The following is a 22,634-nucleotide window of genomic DNA, read 5'->3' as shown; positions in this document are numbered from 1 at the left end:
AAATATGCTTGTGCTGGGTGTCTGTGCACACACAGACACATACCAACTCTTGCTGGTCAGAATCATGACTCTCAAGCCACCCTAAATGAGCCCCTGCCTCTTCCCCAGTTTCTCTGCCTACTGGCCTCATTTCAAATCTAAAAGGAAAGAGACCACCAGCTATTGCAGAGGAGAGGAATTGAGGTGATGTGTGCCAAGTGCCCCCATATCTGATAATGGGAACGTCACACTGCAAAGCTGCAGTGGTACCTAACGCTCTGTGAGTGCTTGCTGGCCCAGCAGCTCCACCTCCTTGTGCAAAGTGACTGGCTCAGTGACAGAGGACAACCAGTTCTCATGTCTCCTTGAAGCCAGGAGGAAAGACAGAGCCGTGTTTCCTCACCTCTGCTTGTTGAAATGTCAAAACAGTCACCACACAACACTCCTGCACTCAGCCAAGGGTTGCGATGCAGCCGTGAGCGTGGGCAGGTGTTCACCAGGGTGGGTGGTGGCAGAGCAGAGCTAGGGACGTTGTGAAGAAACCCCTGGCCTGACAGATGTGGTCAGGGCTGTAGCAGCTCTCACTGGTGCCCAAAGGAGGTCTGCATGTGAGGCAGGTGTCCATATGGATGTGCTCACATGTATAAATGGGGTTGGACAACTCTCCTTGCATAACCCTGGGCATTACAGCAGGACAGTGGTTTATCTTGCTTCTCTAATTCTGTTTTACTCAAGCAGACACCTGTTTTATTGAGGTTTTCAAGCCCACTGATGGCCATAATAAAAGCCACAAATAAAACACAAAATAAAAGCTGGTGGTTGGCTCCTTCCCCCAGTGCTCAAGCTTTTCAAGAAGAGGAGAAGTGCAACATGTGCCATGAGCCCTCTGGGACACCTCTGCTCCTTGCCTGGGGGGACAGCTGATGATGCTTGACCAGGATTCATACCCATTGCACCCACTGGGGAGGTGACACAGCCCTTCTCAGCCCTCCCTAGCCCTGAAGCAGGAACTTCCTGGAGCAGATGCAGGTAACTGGGTCTGTGACTGTCCAGCCTGTCTTTAGATCCAGCTCAAAGCCTCCCCTGCTCCTAGGGAATAGGCGGCAGCAAAATGCAAGAACATTTCCCTTGCTTGAAAAGCACTGTGGTCAATTCTAATTACTCCATCCTAATGTGTCTTTTTAGTCACCCACCCCAGTGCCACCAAGGCTTACAGGCAGAGAGGTGTTTAGGCAAATTAGTCTAAATTAGAAGCAGGATGAGGATTTAAGGACAGGGGATGCAATACTAATTTGCATCCCACCCGTTTTACATGTCTTTGTACCTCTCCTTTCACAGCACACTCCTCGAAGCCCCAGTGCTCAAGTCTGCACAGTTTCAACCATCTGACAGTGGTGAAACGCTGAGCAGAGATCCTGCCTTCAGGGCTCAGAATTAGGTGCCTTGGTCCAAGCTGAGGCAGTGCCCTGGGCAGTGCTGGTGAATTGGGCTCTGTGGTGGTGAGAGTGGGGAGTGCTGAGTCACTCAGCATCCACAAAGCATCCAGCCTGCTCCAGCACCAGGGGATGGGGCTTGCAACTTGTGCTCACATTCACATGGCACCTCACCAGGCTCCACACCCCAGCACCCACCATCAAACGTGGGGCAGGTGAGATTCACTCCCTACAAGCTGCAGCAAGGAAAAATGCAGTGAATGCAGAGTAAGACCCTGCTACAACTTATTCCTTTTCTCCTTCTTCCACAGGCTTCCCCTCCCTCTCCAACCCCATCGCTCCCTGCAATATGCACAGACACTGCTCCTGGCAAAGTGGGAGTAGCTAGGCATGAGGGACTAGGCACAAGGGAAACCCACCAAGCTACAGGGTAAATCTTCCCACTCCAGGGCATGTGAATATATGACTTAACTGCTCCTCCATGTGATCTTGAAGCCTTCGACTCACCATCTCAAAATGCAGTGGTTGTGGGAGCTGGGATGGTAGGGCACAGGAACCAGGACCACCCCCTTCTTGTCACTCAGTTGCCCCGGGGCACCAGCAAGCTGGCAAGAGGCCGGGTGTCAGGGCATGAGCCATGGGGCAGCTCTTGACCCCAAGAAGGCCAAGCCCCAGAGAACCGTGGCAGGGCTGGGCTTTCTTCCTGCACCTGAGGTTGGAAAGCCTTGGCAGAGCAGACCAGTAGTAGCAGGAGTTGTGCTCCCTGACTCTGACTGCATTTGTAATGGGATTTGATCAGCTTTAAGGAGGCTTTTTATGCCAATTAGCTTCAGCCAGTAAAATCCCTCTTCCCATTAGCCCGGGGGCAACATCTGCTGACAACATCTTCTGTCCCCCATCTAGCCATTAAACTCATCAGCAAGGCTAGGAACTGTAAAAACAAACAAACGAACAAAACACAACAAAAACCAACCAAACAAACCCCCACCCACAACTGAAAAAGGGAAAAGGAAACTTGAAAAACCCTTGTGAATGGGGCCTTTCATCGTTGTTTACAGAGAAGTGCTACAAACTGCTTGTCCTGGGAAAGAACTGTAACCTGCCAGCCCTACACCTCCTCTTGCAGCCTCTCCCAGCTGCACACCGGGCCGGCATCAGGCTCCCAGCCAGCACCCAGAGCTGGGAACTGGGGCCAACCTGTAGAGCAAGGCAAGAGCCGGTACTGCCTTCCTCCTGCCAGGCTGCAAGCCCTGAAGAGGCTTTTGGTGTCCCTAGGGATGGAGTGCAGGGAAGGGGATGCAAGGTCCTTTCCACCCAGCCCGACTCTGTGTGGAAATGCCCCGCTGACGGATAGAACCGCGGAACCTCCGTGAGGTTCGGAGCTCCCTCTGGTCCTGCTCATTCCCCGGCAGTATTCAGCCAGCGAGGTGGTAGTGGGCTGGAAAACTCTTCATTTCCAGCATGCGAAGGGGAAACCCAGGGTGCAAAGGACATGCAGGCACTAGGTGAATCCTCGACCAGACCTGATCCTGGGTCGGGGCCGGCTGGGGAGGAACCACTGGGAGCAGAGAGGTGCCCAAACCCCCGCTGAAGACAGGGGAAGGGGGGAAAAGGAGGGAGCGGAGGAGGAAAGGAGGGGGGGACGACGGGGGGGGGGAAGGAGAGGATGTGGGGAGAGGAGGGGGCGTCCGTGTCGGCGGGGAGCTCACCTGGTGCGCAGGAGCAGCCCGATGGCCAGGCAAAGCATCAGCACCGTCCCGGGCATCTCGGCGAGAAGAAGACCGGCCCCGGGGCGGGTGGCAGCAGCGCTGTGTGCCCTGCTCGGCGGGGCTCAGCGCGGAGCCGGGGCGGGGGCGTCTGCGTGGCACCCCCGCTTCCCACCGCACCGCGCTCCGGTCCCGCCGCTGCCCGACCGGTTCCGCGCTCCGCGCAGCGCTCCACGCCGCCGGATAGGAAGGGGAAAGTTGGGCATCTCTTCTCCGACCGGGCAGCGGGGAGGGGCTGGGAGCAGGGTCCTACCTCCGAGCCGCGCAGGGGCTGAGGGGCTGGCTCCCCCCTCACCCCCCGAGCGCTGATCGCCAGCGAGGGGAGCGCACGGCGGAGCCAAACCTGAGCATCTGTCGCCGCGGCGCCGGGGAGACAGCACCGTCAGCTGGTGCAAGGATCTCTCGCTACCCCTTTGCGTAACGAGGCACTTGATTTCTCTTAATAGTAGCTTTTTTTTTTTTTTTTCTTTTTTAATGCACAACAGTTGGGGCCGCCTTCTTAAAAAAAAACCAAAACCAAACAAACCAAAGCAACCCACCAAAACAACAACAACAAAAAACTCCACACACCAGTGGGTAATTATGGTTAAAACATGCAAGACGTCAGTCCTTGCTGGGCTGATCTGCAATAGGGTCATTGCCCACCTGTTGGGTCTGCCGTCCCGCAAAAAAAAAAAAAAAAAAAAAAAAAGGGCCGGGAGGTTGCATGGGTAGGAGCTATAGGCAGACGGAGAGGATGAGGGTGGGCTTAGGGTTTTCATTCTTTCACTCTTTGCTCGCAGTGTTTGCCAAGGTGCACTGGAGTGTTTTGGGTTTTATTTTTTGTTTTTGTTGTTTTGTTTTGTTTTGTTTTTTTTTCACTGATGGCACCCAGCTTGTAAACAGGAATAACAGATTTCTTCTTGGCGAGTTTTGTATGAGAGTTGCTCAGAACCAACTTTATTGCAGCTACACGAGTTACCAATAATTGTCCTTCATCATCTGGCTACACCCGTGAGTTGCAGGAGCCCATTCCCAGAGAGTCCTGTTCCTAAATCTCCCAGAGGGTCTGGTAACACAAATGATGAATGGGGTTTTGGTGCCAGACAGGAGTGGGACCATCCCTGGTACTGGAGTGGGACTGCAGACAACTTGCTGGCTCCTGGCCCTGTCACAGCCTTCCTTCCACACATGCACGAGCAAATCCCTACTCTGGTCTCCATCTGCAATGAGCTGGTAACCACTGTCATTTGGTCAGCTCAGCAGGACTGAAAGATACTTTTTCCCCAGGCATGTTCAGTGCCCAATAGCCAGGACCAGTCCTGGTGGGAACTGGGATTGCTGCAGGAGTTAAGGAAATAAATAACAGCAGCTCACTGGGGTGATTTTCCAAGGCTCTTCCTACGCAGGCTCTTTCATGCTGATTCTTGCATTGATCACCTTAAGCCCAAAACCATGAGATATGAGCAACCTCAAAGCTGTAGGAGCCAGCTGAAGGCATCACAGCTTGAAGATGGAATTTCCCTGTAACTGAGCAGCTGCAGATTATGTTTTCTTTACTGCATGCAAAAAAAGCCAGCTCTGGCATGGCAGAGTTTAGAGGAAGCACGTGTCAAAACAGTAAATAGCGAATATCAAAGCAGCAATGAAGGTGAAAAGAGCCCTTTAAGCTTCAAAGCAAGCCAGTGGCTTGTTCCAGAAGTTCTTCAGAGATCCAGATGAAACCAAAGTTAGAAAAGGTGCAAGAGCAGCTGCAGGGACGACATAGTTGTCAAGGGTTCTGTTCATGAACAGAACACAGAAAATCCAGGTTTTCGTATACACACTTTCACCTTCTCAAGACACAGGAAGGAAATTTATGGGGCTGATTTTTTTGACCACCCATTGAAAACGAAGAGATCTGGGGTGGGCTGGTGAGCCAGAGATTGTTTGAGTGGTGTTAGGTGAACATAACCTCCATTTATGATACTGTTTTGGGGATGCCTGCCAGGCAGTTGTATGCACCAGGAACATCCAAGCAGCTGTACTCCCAGTCTTCTTCATCTACATTGATTTCTTCTTGTAGCTGGTACTGAGTCTTTTACATTCTTACTGGATAAGAATGAAGCATGTTGATGGTGGAGAAGAGTAGGGGTTAAGAGCTGCTTTCCAAGTAAACACTTTGTTTATCAATAACACGAGCTCAGCCCCTGAAACCCATTTCAAATTCACAGTGAATTACTTTGATTAGGAAAAACCACCCTCCATCTAAATGATGAGAAGAATAAAATGTTTTGCACCAGAATTTGGGATGAAACTTTTAAAAGACATTTGCTTGGAGGTCTACTTTCATTGGATTCTCCAAACCTAAACAGGAGATGAAATGTTTTATTCAAGAGACTTTTTTCCCTTTTCTGGTACTTCAGTTTAACCAAAAAACTAATAAAGCCTGTTATTTACAGAGTCCTCATGAACACAGAGCTTGGGGGGCCAAGCTGCCACAGTAAATGAGGGTTAGATCATGCAGTCCTCACTGCAGGATTTAGTGCTGGGAGATGAGGAGAGAATTCCAGCCCTGGCCCAGGATCCCAAACCTTGCAAGACTGTCAGTGTTTTCAGAGGGAACATCACAGTAGCCAGAGAGTTCTGCATAAATCTGGGCACAACTTTCTGAATCCCACTCTGCTCTCAAAAGCTCCTTTGCAGTGTCTGTTACGAAATCCATGCTGCCTGCTGGGGTTTATGAATGCAGGCTGGAGGAGCAGGTGAAGGCAGGAGAAAATGCTCTTGTGGGAGGGGCTGGTCACTTTTTGCCTCAGGCAAAGCTAAAGACAAGTAATGTCTCTCTCCAAATAGAGCAGTCTTCCTCTGGCCTATGTAAGCAGTGAAGGAAAATAGATACAAGTAGAGAAAAGGTGCTTAGGAGCCAGTTTCTGAAAAGACTGTCTCTTGGCATCTGCAAAAGCCTCCTGAGCTTTCAAAGGTGGAGGAGCAAAGCGACCCTCAGTGGGACTGAAGGACCCCAGGCAGAGACAGACCCCACAGGACTCTGCATGAGCACTGCTGGAGAGCTGTGAACGCCAGGACAAGGAGCTGGCAGGGAACTGTGCAGGGAGCTCCAGGATCTGCCATGAAACACTGATCTAGATCAAACCTGTGCTATGTATGAGCTCAGGTCGTGATGCTGTGACTGTCAGGCACGGGGAGGCCCACACAGATATCCCCTCTCTTCAGCATTTTACTTTACAACCTAATGGTCCTTACACCTCATCAGGTGAAAATCCAGACCGTGTCTGGCCAAGGCAGCCAGTACTACAGTGCTCAGCATCCACCATCCCCCTTGCCCTTGGTTTTCTCCCCCTCTGTCCCAGCCCCTTCAGTTGCCAAAATCAATCAGTGGCAGCTGAAGAGCAAAGAAGTCGACACTGTGAGCCACAGCTTGGTGCCCTCCAGCTTCTGCGTTCCCAAAGTCATTAGAGCAGAAATGCCTGCACACACAGCACCTCTCCAAAAGAGAGATGCTGGCACTAGGATCTGGTAATTGCCAGCACATCAGAAATAAGAGATCTTTTCCTCATACTCACTAAGCTCCAATTTTAATCTTGTTTGTTGCTGTTAAGCCTCAGAAAAATTGGGCCAAATCATTGAAAGGGGGTAAAATAAAACGACTGAAGAGGAGGCTGATGCCTGTTCAGAAAACTGAAGAGAAATAACCTTCAAAGGTTTCCACAAGCCTGCATTCTCTGTCCTGGAAAAGCAGAAGAGATGAACGCTAAGAACAGCAGTGGGAGCCTTGCTGGAGTTTTTCTTTAGTCTGGTATTTTGTAGGAGTAGACAGAAGAATTAAAGCTGGACTATTAGAAAGTAGTTACTCTATCTCAGCACCCAGGTCTCAGTCCCTCCCCTCAGTAGGGTCACTTCTGCCTGAAAGCCTCAGGACCCAGAGGCAAAGCCCAGTTCCCATTTCCCCACCAGGCCAGGAAAGAGCTGGAGCAGCAGCACAGGAGGGGCTGGATGCTCTTCCTTGGGTGAGACCCCCCAGGCTGGTCTGTAGTCCCTTCCCACTGCCTCACCTGCTCGCAGGATCCAGCCAGGTGGAAAGAGCTGCAAAGAAACAACCTGTTTTGGAGAGATGGAAGAAATCACCTCAGGCTTCTGCCCATGTCCAGGCAGGGCATTTGCTGCCTGTCATCCTGGGCTCTCAGGGATCCAAGCCAGGGCAGGACAGCACCTTGCTCCCACCACCCTGTCTGGGGCTGCCTCACCCTGCAGAGTGTCCCATGTCAGCAGCATCCACCCTCACACCAAGGATGTGCATGGACAGGTATCTTCTCTCCTTTTATCCTCTCCTGAGGCCTGGGGGGTTCCTGTAGAGGAATCTGCTTCCAGACTCTGTACATTGTCTGCTGAGCTACTGTGCAATCCCTTCCTCAGTTCACAGGAACTTTCAGCCCAAGGGAACACATGTTGCCATTAAATAAGGCCCTACTATGAAAGATGCTGCCTTTTCATGTAGCAAAAAATGGTGTGTGTGTCAAGGAGAGCCAGGCTCATCCCTGGTACACTCCAAATGCACCCCAACACGTCCTGCCAAGCACCTTTGTCCAACACCCTGCAGAGGGAGGAGCCCCAGGGAGGGCTCAGAAGGGGTTGGTGGTGCACACACAGGTGTAGCTGAACCATGAACTCTGTGCAAGCAGAGTGGGATCTGCTGGGCACTTGCTAAGTAGGGGCAGACAGTTCAGAGTCTGTGGCAGGGAGGCAAAGTACTGACTCCCCTGGCAGCTCTGCCAGCTTCAGGCTTTGCAGCAAATTTTTCCTTTGCCATTATCCTCATTGTTTTTGGACAGGAGACTCCAGGAGTCTACCAGCAGCTGTTAGCAAATGCCTCTAAACTGCAGTAAAATTCATCCCCCCCAAAAAAAGTGCAAGCCATAATTACACCTACACAGCTATCCACACTGTGCTAAGATTCACCCCCCTCTCAGAAATGCACCCTCACTGATAAAGTGCATATGTTGATTAAAAGTCCCCCAAAATGAATAGATCAAGAGAAATCTGCCATAGCCCTGCAGCAAGGGTGAAGTGCTTTTTAATTAAGGACAAAGAGATGCAAATGTCCTGAATCATCACAAGCAAATGGCAAAATAGCACCTGTCAGAATATTAAAAAATAAGCACTCAGCGTTCCCTTGTGATCTGCTCTGAGGATCTTGAGTGAAAAAAAACCCCCAAAAAACAACAAAAAAGCCCAGTAGGCTCAGAGTGAGCGAAGAAAATGACTTGATAAAAAAACTTGGGTATTATTTGCTGCTGATTTTGGTGCTGAAACTTGTTAGGGAGACTTTGAGAAGGGTCTGGAGCATTCCTGGCCCCAGTGCAGCCTTCACAGGCTCTGCTCACAGCCCAGCACGGTGGATGCTGCCCTCAGGAACAGCACCAGCACTGCTGATCTGCCCACAGCAAACCACCCCTGTTCCCAGGTGCCACATCCCTGCTGCCACCCTAAAAAGCCCGTGATCATAAGCATTTAACTTCAGACAGCTGGGAAAAAGTGACTTAATGGACACTGAAGTGCTTTGCTGGAGGCTCAGCCTCAGGGGCTGCTCCATGCCCATCCCCTCGGCTGTGTCAGACCTTCCCCTGCCCAAAGAGAGGGCTGAAGTTTTTCTGGGTAATAAAGGTGACAATTGCATTTCAGAGTCACACGACAAGCCCCTGTAAGCTGTTCTCCTTCTCACCAGGCATTTGTTTGCAAAGCAGCCAAAAACACTCAGGAAGGACCCTGTATGTGTCCAGAGATTTTATTATGAGGACTGATTACAGGGGAAATTGTCTGGAAAGGATGCTTGGATGCTGATGCTGCTGGGGAGCTGTCTCAGGCTGATCAGTGCAGTCAATTATTTTCCCAGAATAAAAGGGTTAAATAGGGAGGTTTGGGGATTTTTTTTTTTTTTTTTTTTTTTTAAATTTTGGATGTTTTCAATGCTATCGTTACTGGCTTTCACCTACATCCATTTGTGTTCAGGTTAAAAACCCAGGCATGGGAGAACATGGTACTGCAAGAAACACCTCATGCAAGCCTCAAGCTGCTGAGCTGAACCCCAAAACTATGGCTTTGAGCACCCCCCAGCTTAATGACATGACTGAGCCCACTGCTGTCCCTAATGCTGTACTGGAGCCAGTGGGAGATGATGGCCAGGAAAGGAAATGAAAGGAGCAAGTGTTGGAAAGCACAGCAAGAGCCAGAAGAAGTGACAAAGTGCTGGGGCTACGAAAGGAATGCAAAGCAAAAGGGAAATGCCTAGAATAATAAGTGATGGACAGATGTCTTTGAAGGGACTTAGATATCCTGGGTCTCCTGCCTGACCTACTTAAAACTGGTGTAATCTGATGAAGGAGCATCCCTTGGCTCTAGATATAAACTTTGCTCCTCTTTATTTAAATTCCTTCTCTCTGCCTACAGGGGTAAGACTGTGGTCAACAGCTGTGTGCAAGGTTCTGTACATATTCTGTAGGTCCCAGAGTCCTGCAGAAGGATCTCACTTTTCCATGGAGAGCTGGTGACCTCAGGGATGCTGCCAGGCTCTTTTCCTGAGAGAAGGGCTGTGCAGAGCAGAGGGATGAGCACAGAGCCAAGATGGACACTGCTGGTATCATGCAGTTTGGTAGCAGATCATTTATGAACAGGGGTAAAACTGCACTACACAAGGCTTTGCCTACAGAGGAATTAACTGGGTTGTCAGGCATCCATTCCCAGTACAAAGTGCAGAAAACTGAAAACGAGGATCCAAAAACCATGGGTATGTGTATGTGTGATTTGTAGTCAAAGATTTTTCATTTTAAATGAACTAAAAATCTGGTGCACAGCAGGGTCCTGAGATCTAAACAACTGGGAAATGTTGGCAGAATTTTGCAATTACTTAAAGCAGGAAGAAAACCAAAACCAAATTCCAAGAAAAACTAGCTACAATGAAAGCACTTTCCCCAGTCTTTTTGAAAGAACATGTTTTGCTTAAGAATGCAAAAATGTTTCATTGATCCATTTTGAAATTAAATGCTTCAATTTTTTCCACTTCAGCACACTATTTTTTGGTTAAAACTTGACTTTCTTTAAATAAAAAAAGGTAGAAAAGCACCACTGTTTTAGTCTGAACAACATGCTGACATGACAAGATGATTTTTTTTTTTTTTCATTTTTCATGTTTCACTGGAAAGACATAATAAATAATAATAAGAATAAAAGATGTTTTGATTCAATCTGAACCAACTTTAATCCATTCCTCACTCTGCTCCAGAGCAATTTCCATGGCTGCAATGTGCATTCCCCAGGGAGCCACTCTTGCTGCAGCCCCAGCCCTGTGCACACTCTTGGTCTGCACAGCCAGGGCTGGAATGAAGGGGATGTTCAGCCAACACTCAGGTTTGTTCAAACTATTCATAGAATCAGCTGGGTTGGAAGGGACCTCAGAGATCATCAAGTCCAACCCTTGATCCACTCCTGCTGCAGTTCCCAGCCCATGGCACTGAGTGCCACATCCAGGCTCTTTTGAAATATCTCCAGGGATGGAGAATCCACCCCTTCCCTGGGCAGCCCATTCCAATGCCTGATCACCCTCTCCAGAAAGAAATTCTTTCTAATGTCCAACCTAAACCTCCCCTGGCACAACTTGAGACCTCTTGTGCCCTCTTGTCTTGCTGAGAGTTGCCTGGGAAAAGAGCCCAACCCCCCCCTGGCTCCAACCTCCTTTCAGGGAGTTGTAGAGTGATGAGGTCTCCCCTGAGCCTCCTCTTCTCCAGGCTGAACACCCCCAGCTCCCTCAGCCTCTCCTCATAGGATCTGTGCTGGATCCCTTCACCAGCCCAGTTGCCCTCCTTTGGACCCACTCCAGAACCTCAATCTTCCTTCAGCAGGGACCAATTGTCTGGCTTGGGATCAGCTCTGTGAGACCACCACAAAACTGGTGGTAAATATGACCCCTAAGCAGTGAGATGGGTGAGGGCAGAGCACAGGGAGCACATCCTGGTCCTGCTCCTGTGGAAGCCCATCAGCAGCATCTCCCTGGGTGGCAAAGGGACACTGTGCTGTCCCTGAGCAAGAGTGGCTGTCACCACCCTGGACTATTGGGGTCAGACACTGCACCTCTGCTCTTGTCCTTTCTACAAGAACTACAAATCCAGGATGTACCAGGGGCTTCTAGAACTCCAGATCTCCCCATTGCCATATGGGGAGCAAGACAGGCTGGGTGGGAACTCTCAGATCAGTGTAAAACTTACAGAGTTTTGTTTTGTTTTTGTTTTATTCAAGGCTTTTTGTCAAGCCCTTACAGTTCACAGCTCTCTAAGGATATAAAATTTGCAGCTCATAGACTTTGGGACTTTATGAGCAATTTATTAAATGTCATACACTTTCCTTGCTTTGGTGGAAAAAACCTATGTGGAATTAGGAAGGAAAAACAATTAAATTAAAAAACAAGTAATTTCAGAAAGCTAGCAAGCCAAACACCTCTCAGTACCACCTTCAGAATTAGAGGGATTTGTTCCCTTTGTGAAGATAGGCCCTGTAAATTTCCTTTCTCCCTTGTCAAAACAACAAGGAAAATGTTTGCTTGTACTTTTTGTCAGTATTTATGAATCCTGGGAAGCTTGGGAGAAAAAAATTGTCTTAATCTGAAATGCTATAGATGTTAATTTTTTCAAGGCTCAAATTTAGGATCAAATTTGAACTGACAGAGTGTCCTTGAAGGAGGAGAAGGGGCAGAAGAAGATATTTGGTGAAGAGAAAGACGAGACAGGCAATGTGGATTTTTCTTAAGCTTGCAGGGAGGCACTAAGTTCAATAATCAGACAGGAAAGGCAATGAACAGCTATCAAAGCAGCAGCCATTTTAAGAGCTTTACTCATCTGAAAGTGACTTTTCTTTCTTGTGAAAAGTGCCACATAACAGCTGTCCCAATTAAAGCCAGCTGGAAATTTCCCAATAAACCCACAATTTTGCTAGAAAATAATTCCCTGAGTCTGAAATTCTCCAAGTTGGCTAAACTTTTCTTGAATCAAAAAGTGGGGCTCCAACTGGGTCCAGTGTTCAACTGCCAGGTTTGTGCTAGGAGCAGGAATTCTGACAGAAAAGTCAATTTTGCTGAGCAGCTGCAGGCACCAGGAGCTGCCTGGTTCCCATAATTTATATTTAGGATTTGGTTTGAGTTGGGAAAAAAAGGCAACTGAGTTCCTTATAGACTTGAGCCAGATAAATTTGCTCATGCCATGATCCCATATGCCTGATCCGTTTTAAGATCTGAGTCTGTGAGAAAAAAAAATAAGCTCCATGGTGCTGTGGAGAGGCCAAAGCTGGAATTGGCTTTTTTTTTTTTTAAGCATAGTGAAAGCATCAGCTACAGCTATTAGGGGTTTTTTTTTGTTATATCTTTGAAAACTGATGTGTTACTACTGGATATATCACTGGATTTCTTTCAACTGCCTTACTGCATCAGAAACTTATTAAAAGAAGGAAAAATCCACAAGACTTAGTCTAGGAGACCCTGTGAAAAGCTTTGTGTGATCATGGAGAGATTTTACCTGGCTGTATTTAAAGTCTGTATTTTTTTTTTAAATTCCCAGGCAGGACAATCCTGACTACCCCCAACCATGCTCTATGGGTCCAAGGCTGCTGTCAGCACCAAAGGAGGTCCTGGGACAAGCTGTGTTTGCAGGGCAAAAAGGCTGCCAATGCTCCACGCAGTTCCCAACCAGCAGAGATAAGTCTGTGAGTGGCAACGATTAATTACTAATGATAATTAACTTATAGCCACAGTGGCCCTAAGAGACTTCAGCAGAGGCACACATCTCATCTGAATGAGCACTGAATGGAAACAGAGCCCCCGCCCCAGAAGTATTTCTTTTTAAAAGTGCTTAGAAATTATGACCACACAACTGGAGCTTTGCCCCACGTGAGTCTCCCCACAGGGGTTTGCAGAGCCTGACTTCCCATGCTGATGCTCATGCAGGGGCTTGGCTGCTTCCACGGGTGGCTCTGAGGGCATCTCCATGGGTCCTTGGTGCACCAAGACTTCTGTACCCCAGGGAGAGGTGATTTGTTGGGGCCATACCTGGTGTCCATCACCAGGCCCACCTGGTGTCCATCAGGACATGTCCCATAACCTTGCAGGTGTAGTATCAGCACTGCCCATCAGGCTGCCACTGACATCAACAGCAACGTGGGGGTATGGGGCTGGAGCTTGAAATCAGCCCACTTGGGTCCATTAAAGTGATGCTAAGAGCTTCTTGTTAAGGGCCCTCTGAAGCAAGGGTTAAAAAAAAAAAAAGCATCTGAGACATTCTCCATTTCATTTTGCAAGCTGTGAGATCCCACCTCTCTCACTGCATATCCTGGCTGACAGGTGTGCTTCCTGCAGGGCAAAATGGGCTTGAAACTGTGATCAGTCATTTGCATTGATTTCCATGGCCTGTTTTTTTCCACCTGAATTCTTCCCATTCCTGTAGCTGGCCTGTCACTTTGGAGTGGCAGAACCAACATCTTGCCTCTTTGGGGTTTTGCTGTATTGCTCTTTCCTTCCCAGAAAAAAAAACCCAAAATATTGGTGCTGGATGCCAGTGTTTACCCACAGGCTCTCACAGGCAGCACACTCACTGAGCTGCTTTTTCTTGACCCAGTCCTAATGCAGAGGTGAATGCTTCCCCACACACTTTACCACCAGCTCCCTCCCAGATCAGATCAGATCAGCAACTCCCCTCTTCCCAGGCTCTGTTTCCTGCCAGCATGGCACCTGTGGCAGCCCCAGTTCATGCCCCTTTAGCCAGTCTGTGCACTGAAAATTTTTCAGACAAATTGCTCTGCCCTCAATGGGCTTTGCTTTGGATACCTCCTGGTATGTGGCAGTCAGTGTCCCCAGCCCAGTCCCTCCTGAAAGGGCTGTTTCTGCCTTCTGTCCTGCTTAAGAAAGGACCATACCAGTAGCTCTCAATCTGGGAAAAAACCTAAATCTCCATGGTAGCTAGGAACAGCACTAACATGACAGTAAGACTGTGTAAGAAACTTGGTGTTCAGGGCTTTTTTTTTTCTAGAGAAAATGATTCTATTTTTGACAAAAGGCCTTTTTGAGGTATGAAACTTCTCCCACATTAGTGCTTTACATAAACTATTTTGCTGCAGTTGTGTTATTCATTGCACACATTTTACACCAGTGTAAAAACCAGTTTATCTCAAGAGAAACAAAACCAGAGCCTGACTGTGGGACAGGGGATCCTCCAAGCCACATCCTCTGCAGGTCATCTAATCCAGGCCATGACCATCACAAACAACACTTCAGCCTGGTGTGACTCCTCCAAACAGGGCAGAGCCACACTACTGAGTGAGAAAAGGATCTCACCACCATGAATGTCACCCTTAGCTGTGCAGGAGAAGAGTGTAAATGGGCCAGGAAACCACACAGGTGCATTCTGAGCCAGAGCCTCTGATAGTGGGAGCTGTGAAGGTGAACAGCATCGTGCTGAGAGGCCCCCAAAGAGCCCATGGCCCTATAGTAAGTGGGAAAGGCAGCCAGCTACATCCTCATGGGGATTAACAGGGTGAAGGGTCCATTCACTGCATTAGCATCACAACCTTTTGTTTTGTTCCATGACTGAGGTGTCAGATAGTTTGTTTCACAGTGAATGTACAGCAACAGGTCAGGGGAACAAGTGAAAATGCCACCTTTGTGGGGAATTAGATCATTAAAATGTCATAGTAGTACCTTGGGAAGTCAACTGGAGATTCCAGCTGCATTTTCTGCTCCCTTTGCGAGGAAAAATAAGTAACACCTGCCAAGCAAGACCAGGTCTTTCTTTTCTAAAGAGATTACTATTTTTTATATCACCATTGTTTCAAACCACTGTGCCAGCAAGAAAGTCATGATCTCATTTTCGATTTCCATGAATTCTGATTTTGGGTGAGTAAAAGCTCTCCTCTAAGCCTGGACAACAAGATAAAGGGAGTGCTCTGGGGACAGCAGAACAGAAGGCAAATGTATACACCATCCACCTCCCATCACATCTAATGAACATTAAATTAAAGGCAGGGCTATGATAGGTTTATTCCTTTTTCTAGCTTTTCACCCTCAGTACATTTTTTTTCCATCAGTGATTTGATTCTGGGGGTCTTTGTTTCTGCTCCCCCATCCATGTTGCTACTGCTCATCACCTAAACAACCTAGAGATTGTCAGACATTCTTTCTATCATGTGAAGAAGTACAGTTGATTAAAAAGTGTGATGGTCTAGGGCTGTTTGCAGCTCTGAAGCTGTCTCACTTGGAGCCTGCAGGGGATTTCTCAAGTGCTCAACTCCCCAGCTGTATAATGGCAGAAATAATTTTTATCTTTAGTGTGTGCCATTAGCACTGAGGAATGCTGTGCTGCTATCATACTTGTTAGAAGCTTTCTTTCCAACTACATACGAAGGAAATCTGCAGAGTACTATCACATTCCACAGTAGGTAAAGCCAAGTCCTCACTCTGCCCCTTGTCCAATCTCCCAGAGGCTGTCTAGAGGAAATATTAAGGGGCAGGTATAGAGACAGTTCCCCCTTTCCAGGAGGACTCCTCCATGTTTCAGCAAGTCATCTCTCACAGGTTGCTATTGTCCTGTTGTCTCCTTATCTTCTCAGCCTTTCAATCCCCCTTCTCATTTGGCAGGGATGGGAATTGCTTCCCACACCAGCTCAGGATAGAGAAGTGGAATTAAAAAAGACTTTTGCCTGACTGCATTATCTAGGTAACCAGTCACAGGACAGCTGATGGCAGCAGCTGCCTGCACTCCTGCCTTTTCTCTGCATTTCTTGCCTTCTGCTTCTCCTCTAGAGGACCAGATCCACAGCCAGCCCAAACCTTCCCCAAACTCAAAACACTCAAGCTCTCGAAGTGGTGACCCCTTTGCTCTTCCCCTCCCCATGACTCAGTGCCTAATTGTTTTAATAATTCTTCAAAGACTTCATTCATCTTCTGCCATAATTCAGGTTTTTGTTCTATGTCATGGTGTGAAAGAAATAAAGCAGAGTGAGGACAATAAAAACCAGACAGCAAGGGGCAGGTGACTCCTTTCCTTTGACTGTGCACACAAGGAAAATCAGAGCTACCTAGGTTTTTGTTTGTCAACACCAATCTTGTCTAGGCAAGATAATAACCACAAATGTACAGTTCTGGGATGCAAAGAATGGGAAGGGAGGATGCTATTGTGGCTGCCTGAATGGTTTGACTACTGGCAAAGCAGAGCCTTTTGTCCACTGACAATTTTTCCTTACAGGAAAAATTGGTTACATTTTATGTTTCCCTTTTCTCTTCCCAAGCATCTTATTACTCCATTGGGAGGATATTTTCAGAGGTTTAGAGGTGCCCAGGAAAATGTAATTCAAAGCTGATCTAGACCCCAACTTCTGAAGGGAACATTATCTCTGCACCAGAGTGTGACTAAATCAGCTGAAATTGCCCTTGCAAATTTTTAACTCTCAGCCTCATACATTTGATAAGCCGTTTTCAGGCTGTCAGGCTCAGATTAACCACTAGGTTCATCTGTCTGCAGTGTGATTTTGATGCCTCAGGGTCAGTCAGCAAAGCCCCAGCTGGTCCTATCCCAGCTTTGGTTGGAGGGGATGATATTTGGACAGACTGGAGAGCTGGGCAGAGAGAAATATAATGTATTACAACAAGGGCAAGTGTAAAGTCTTACACCTGGGAAAGAACAATCCCAGGGACCAGTATAGGCTGGGGACTGAGCTGTTGGAGAGCAGCACAGGGGAAAGGGCCCTGGGAGTGCTGGTGGATGGAAGGATGACCATGAGCCAGCAATGTGCCCTTGTGGGGCCAAGAAGGCAAATGGCATCCTGGGGTGCATTAGAAGTTGGTAGATTGAGAGAGGTTCTCCTCCCCCTCTGCTCTGCCCTGGTGAGGCCACATCTGGAATATTGTGTCCTGCTCTGGGCCCCTCAGTTCCAGAAGGATGGGGAACTGCTTGAAAGAGTCCAGTGCAGAGTAACCAAGATGATGAAGGGAGTGGAACATCCCCCTGATGAGGAAAGGCTGAGGGAGCTGGGGCTGCAGCTTGGATAAGAGGAGAAGGAGGGGTGACCTCATTAATGTTTATAAATATGTAAGGGGCAAGTGTCAGGAGGACAGAGTCAAGCTTTTCTCAGGAGTGACTAACAATAGGACAAGGGGCAATTGTTATAAACTGGAGCATAGGTGGTTCTGTATAAATATTAGGAAGAATTTTTTCACTGGGAGGGTGACAGGCCCGTGGAACAGGCTGCCCAGGAGGTTGTGGAGTCTCCTTCCCTGGAGACATTCAAAGCCCACCTGAATGTGTTCCTGCTCTAGGTCACCCTGCTCTGGCAGGAGGGGGTTGAACTCAATGATCTTTTGAGGTCCCTTCCAGTTCCTAACTTTCTATGATTCTATATTTTCATCAGAAGAATCACACATGCAAATACATTAAATATTTCAAAACCCCTAATATTTATTCTAAAATCCACTGCTCCTTTTGTTTGCCCCATATCTCTGCATCAGGGGTATTATATATTACAATTGTTTTAAACTTCTCTGACCAGCTCTATCCCCGAGCACAGGAAATAAACTGGGAAGATTTGGAGTCGTGCCACGCAAACAGGTTCGAGGCAGGGAGACACCTGAAAATCAGAATATATTCACCACTGAGGCTTTGATTCTCCATTCTTCTGGTTTTTACAAGGAGGGGGAGAGAGGCAGTATTTCACTGTGAAACTACAAAATGCCCTCGGTATCCACAAAGGTTTCAGAGAGTGCCTGCAACACAGCAGAAGCCAGGGATTCAACTCTAAATCCACGCTTTGTCCCTGAAAAGCTGTCCGGATCACTAATAAAAACATCTCCATGCTCTCAAGAAATATTTATCTACATTACTAAATCTCCCTGCTATTGTTGGACATGACTGGCAGTAAGCAGCTGGGAACAAAACTCTAAAAGTCTCTTAGCATCACAGAGACCTTCAGCCTGAGCTTGAAGTGTCCCTGCTGAGCAGCGAAAGGGTGAAGAAAGGGTCAGAATATCGTGGGGATGCAAATGGACAGGGAGGTGCCTTGTCAGAACTCTGACAGCATTATTTTATTAACAGCCCGAGACACAATAGCAGGGAAGCTGGGGTAGGGTCAGGAGGCTGCAGAGGAAGACTCGGAGACTGCATCTTCATGCACTGCTGCTGCCTCCACCTCACTCTCATCTGATCCCCATTTATTTAGCATCATTACCTCAAGTGCTGCTGACAGCAGGGTGAGCTGCAGCGTGACAACACTCATGCAATTGGCTCCTGAAAACCACAGCCCTTTGCAAAACAGGCTTTGCTCCTCCAGGAGGTGAGGAGCACTCAAGTGCAACAGGTTGTGACTCTGAGATGTGACCACTCACTCCCCAGAGGGGGGGGCTACAGTCAGCTCCTGCTGCTGGAAATTTGGCTGCAAAGCCACTTTGCAAAAGCAGTGTGAATGCAGCCATTTCAGGTAGTGGTAAGGCAATGTAGCAAGGGGACCAAGCCTTCATGCCATGTGAGAAGGCCTTGCATGTTCTGGAGTTTCCCTGGTTGATGCAAACCCATTTTTTAAAATACTGTCCCAGAAACCATCCTCTGGTGTGCTGCTGCAGGAGCACTGAGTATCCTACTGGCTACAGGGAGATCCTGACACATAAGCACAGTAATCTGGGGCCTCTGCTGGAGGAAACATCATCAAAACCACTCCCCAAAACCCTTAGTTTCTACAACCCCGTCTGGGTTTCATCTCATTATCTCTCTCCATCCCCAATCCACCACTTGCAGCTGAGCTGAGCTGCTTCCTTTCCCACTTGCCTTGAAGAAAATGACATTTCTTATGCAAGAGTCAAAGTACCAAGGGATTCTTTTGTCTTTGAAGGAAAGCTTCCCCAAATGGCCACCTTATTCCAGGCAAAGTAAGAGACAGCATTTCAGCAGGGTGTATGTTATGCCCAAGGAATCTTGGATAAATGGTGCTACACAGATCCTGGTAACAGCAATAGTGCACCAGGTTCTCCCTTCACACTATGGTCTGGCCAAAGAACTTTACTCATAGATTGTTGGATGTCCCCTTGGAGAATATTTAGGGGGCCACAGAATAAAAGACCCCTGACTAAATTGTTGGCTGGATCCAGATGACAAATGTTGAATTTTGCTCTTCGTGGCTGATTTTCACTTTGAAAAGTTAGCACTATAAGGTTTTTTCTGATTTTACAGTGTCTCCAGTCTGGGAATCTCTCTTCAGAGGAATAGGGCTTCACAGCAGGAAATGTCCCTACAACCCTAGTTCAGACTGACTCATTCTCTGAGGGACTAACATAATCTCAGTTTGATTTTCAGAGAAGGTTCAAGTATTAACAAGCCAATTTCTGAAAAACATATAGATATCTAGCTCTAAGTATTTTGGCTTCCAGAGTATTTTGACTAATGTAATACTCATTGACCCAAATTTCTGGATAGACTCATTCATTCAGACTGGATAAATCACACTGGCAGGGGACACATTTGAAATTAAAGATTGCTCCCATCAGAACTGCTCCTGTCCCTCTTCATACCCTCCAGCACACAGGTCTCCTTATGGGGCCAGGTCAGAGGCCATTGAAATATCTCCCCTTTCAGGGGAAGGATTTCTTCAGGGCAGAGTTTTGGAAAACAAAGTATTAGGACACCCTGATTAACTCCTTTTATTTTGTAGGCTGCTTCTTGAAGCTCTAATTTTTCTGTAAGTATTTTCTTTAAGCAATAAATCAATTTTGTTTACAAAGTACTTCAACAAGAATTGAAATCTAATTTATGGGAAATGGGCCTCAGATTTGTGAGGCATTTGAAAACATGCTGAAATATGACAATTTCAAGCACTTACCTGTCTCCTTCCTGCAAGTCTCTGAATGAAAGGTTACCATGACAACAAAGACCACTGTTGGTCCAGCAGAATGAATTGTTTTTATGTGGTGTCATTATTAGCCAGGACCCAAAAAAAATTACACAAGTGAGATCCTCAGACACCAAGACCACAAAAAGCACAAACAAGCAGTGTAATAATTACACTCTAAACTTAGCGAAGAAAGGAAAATGTCACCCAACCCCTCAGCAAAAATTCTTAAAAAAAATTACCAAAGAGGCTGGCCTTCTCCAAGCGCTCCTGCGAGGCTACTGAAGTGGGCCAAGTCTGCCCTGTTACAAGTTGAACTTGATTTCCACACGGGGAGGGAGCACAGTTGCCTGCATATCCCAGCAGACAGCCACGAGTCTTCCCAGGGGGATATAAAGGGCTGCGAAGAGCTGCCCCACCTTCTGCTGATGTTCTCAGGTGAGGCCAGTCACTGAGGTGATAAGGCGGTGGCAGCCGGCACCAGCCAGAGGGATACAAAGGGCGGCAGGAGCCACCCCACCTTCTGCTGCTGGTCTCAGGTGAGGCTGATCACTTAGGTGATGAGGGAGAGGCAGCCGGCACCTCCCAGAGAGATATAAAGGGCTGTGAGAGCCACCCCACCTTCTGCTGCTGGTCTCAGGTGAGGCCAGTCACTGAGGTGATAAGGTGGTGGCAGCCAGCACCACCCAGAAGGGCTGCGAAGAGCTGCCCCACCTTCTGCTGATGTTCTCAGGTGAGGCCAATCAATGACGTGATAAGGGGGTGGCACCTGGCACCACCCAGAGGGATATAAAGGGCTGTGAAGGGCTGCCCTGACTTCTGCTGCTAGTCTCAGGTGAGGCTGATCACTGAGGTGATAAGGGGCAGCACCTGGCACCACCCCGAGGGATATAAAGGACTGCGGGAGCTGCCCCACCTTCTGCTGGTGGTCTCAGGTGAGGCCAGTCACTGAGGTGATAAGGCGGTGGCAGGTGGCACTCCCCAGAGGGATATAAAGTGCTGCGAAGAGCTGCCCCACCTTGTGCTGGTGTTCTCAGGTGAGACCAATCAATGATGTGATAAGGGGGCAGCACCTGGCACTACCCAGAGGGATATAAAGGACTGCGAAGGGCTGCCCTGACTTCTGCTGCTGCTGGTCTCAGGTGAGGCTGATCACTGAGGTGATAAGGCGGCAGCAGCCAGCACTGCGCAGAGGGATATAAAGGACTGCGAGAGACACCCCACCTTGCTCTGCTGCTGGTCTCAGGTGAGGTCAATCACTGAGGTGGTAAGGGGGTGGTAGCTGGCACTGACCAGAGGGATATAAAGGGCTGTGGGGAGTGGTGGCAACCTGGAGCAGGCAAACAGGAACGGGGCATGGCAGTTAGCGAGGCAGTTCATGCAGGCTGGGTAAGCAGGAGGGGCACAGCCACCTCCCAGGTCTCTTGAAGGAGCAATGGTCTCCAAAAAAGCAAAACCTGGTGCTGTTAAGACACAGGGTGTGTCCACACAGATGGAATCCCTGAAGAGGGACAGCAAGAGGGATGTATCTATTCAGGCCTCACACTGCCCCTGAAAAAAAAAATATTGTAGTCCCTAGGTGGAGTTTAGGGGGAGACCTGAATCCTCCATGTGGTGCTCCTCTGTTGGAGTAGGGACCATGGCATTATGTGGGGTAGACACCTGCTTTGCTGCTAACACTGCAGGGTTGTCCAGGAGTATGCCCCAAGGAGACCTGTAGTTCCCACCATGGAGATGTCTCCCTTTTCCTGGGATCAGAGCAGGGCTGGAGTAGCCTCATTCTTCTGCTTCCTCTGGCCAGGGGGCTCAGTGTTTCATTCCCTGCTACTGTGGGGTGAGGGAGCTTTGCTGTGGTTGACATCCACACCCACTGCTCCCAGCCCATCCCCCAGTCCCCTCCACAGCTCATTGATTGCTGCCTGCTTATGGGTGGAAGAGAAGGGGACATCTTCATCTACATGAAGGACACTGAGGATCTGCAGAAGGAACTGAATACATCCGTGCCAGAAAGAGACCCCCTCTGGCAGTTGTTAACACATCACCTGTCCACCAAATGTGAAAAGGGAAGGTGATAGGAGAAGGAGCAAAATTTCAGCCACTTTTTCCCACCTCCAATTGCAGAAAATGTTGCCTGTGGCAGCAAAGCCCGGGGTCCCCTGCGAGGCCCCTGCAGCCTGTCAACACATGGAAGTGTAAGGGTGAATGAATCCCAGCAAGCTAAGAAGCTGCCAAATGGGGGTGTTCTCTGCAGAATGGGGCAACCACAGTCTCAAAGCGTGTTCCTGCTGACAAGCTGCTGATGGATGGATGCAGTCAGGAGGAACTGCTTTGGAGAAGAAAGCACTATTTGCTTACAAGGCAGCCAGCACGCCAGTGGTCCTGGGAAGAGCCCCACAAAAGGGAGTCTTGCAATACCACATGAAGAAACCAGAGAAAATACTTCCATTCCCAGAAGAAATCGTACCTTGGTGCTGGGGTCTCTGATCATACCATGGAAATGGATGAAGTCTAGTTCAGGGCTGGCTTTGAGGCACTCACCCCACCTACTATGGAAGTAGTTTGCAGAGGAAGTTTTTGGAAC

The 22,634-nt window shown here is 48.4% G+C and overlaps 1 protein-coding gene across 1 annotated transcript in view; it reads right to left on the bottom strand.

Annotated features, from left to right (window-relative positions):
• Window positions 1–3,576, bottom strand: part of LOC139802377 (gamma-aminobutyric acid receptor subunit gamma-4) — a 34,692-nt gene extending 31,116 nt beyond the window's left edge. The window contains exon 1 of the mRNA XM_071757510.1: window positions 3,122–3,576. Coding sequence (XP_071613611.1) covers window positions 3,122–3,177 — 56 coding nt within the window. The 5' untranslated portion in view covers window positions 3,178–3,576. The remainder of the gene's footprint in view (window positions 1–3,121) is intronic.
• Between the last annotated feature and the right edge of the window lie 19,058 nt (window positions 3,577–22,634).

Source organism: Heliangelus exortis, chromosome 14 (assembly GCF_036169615.1).
Source record: "Heliangelus exortis chromosome 14, bHelExo1.hap1, whole genome shotgun sequence".
Taxonomy (NCBI): domain Eukaryota; kingdom Metazoa; phylum Chordata; class Aves; order Apodiformes; family Trochilidae; genus Heliangelus; species Heliangelus exortis.
This window is presented reverse-complemented; position numbering and strand designations above follow the sequence as displayed.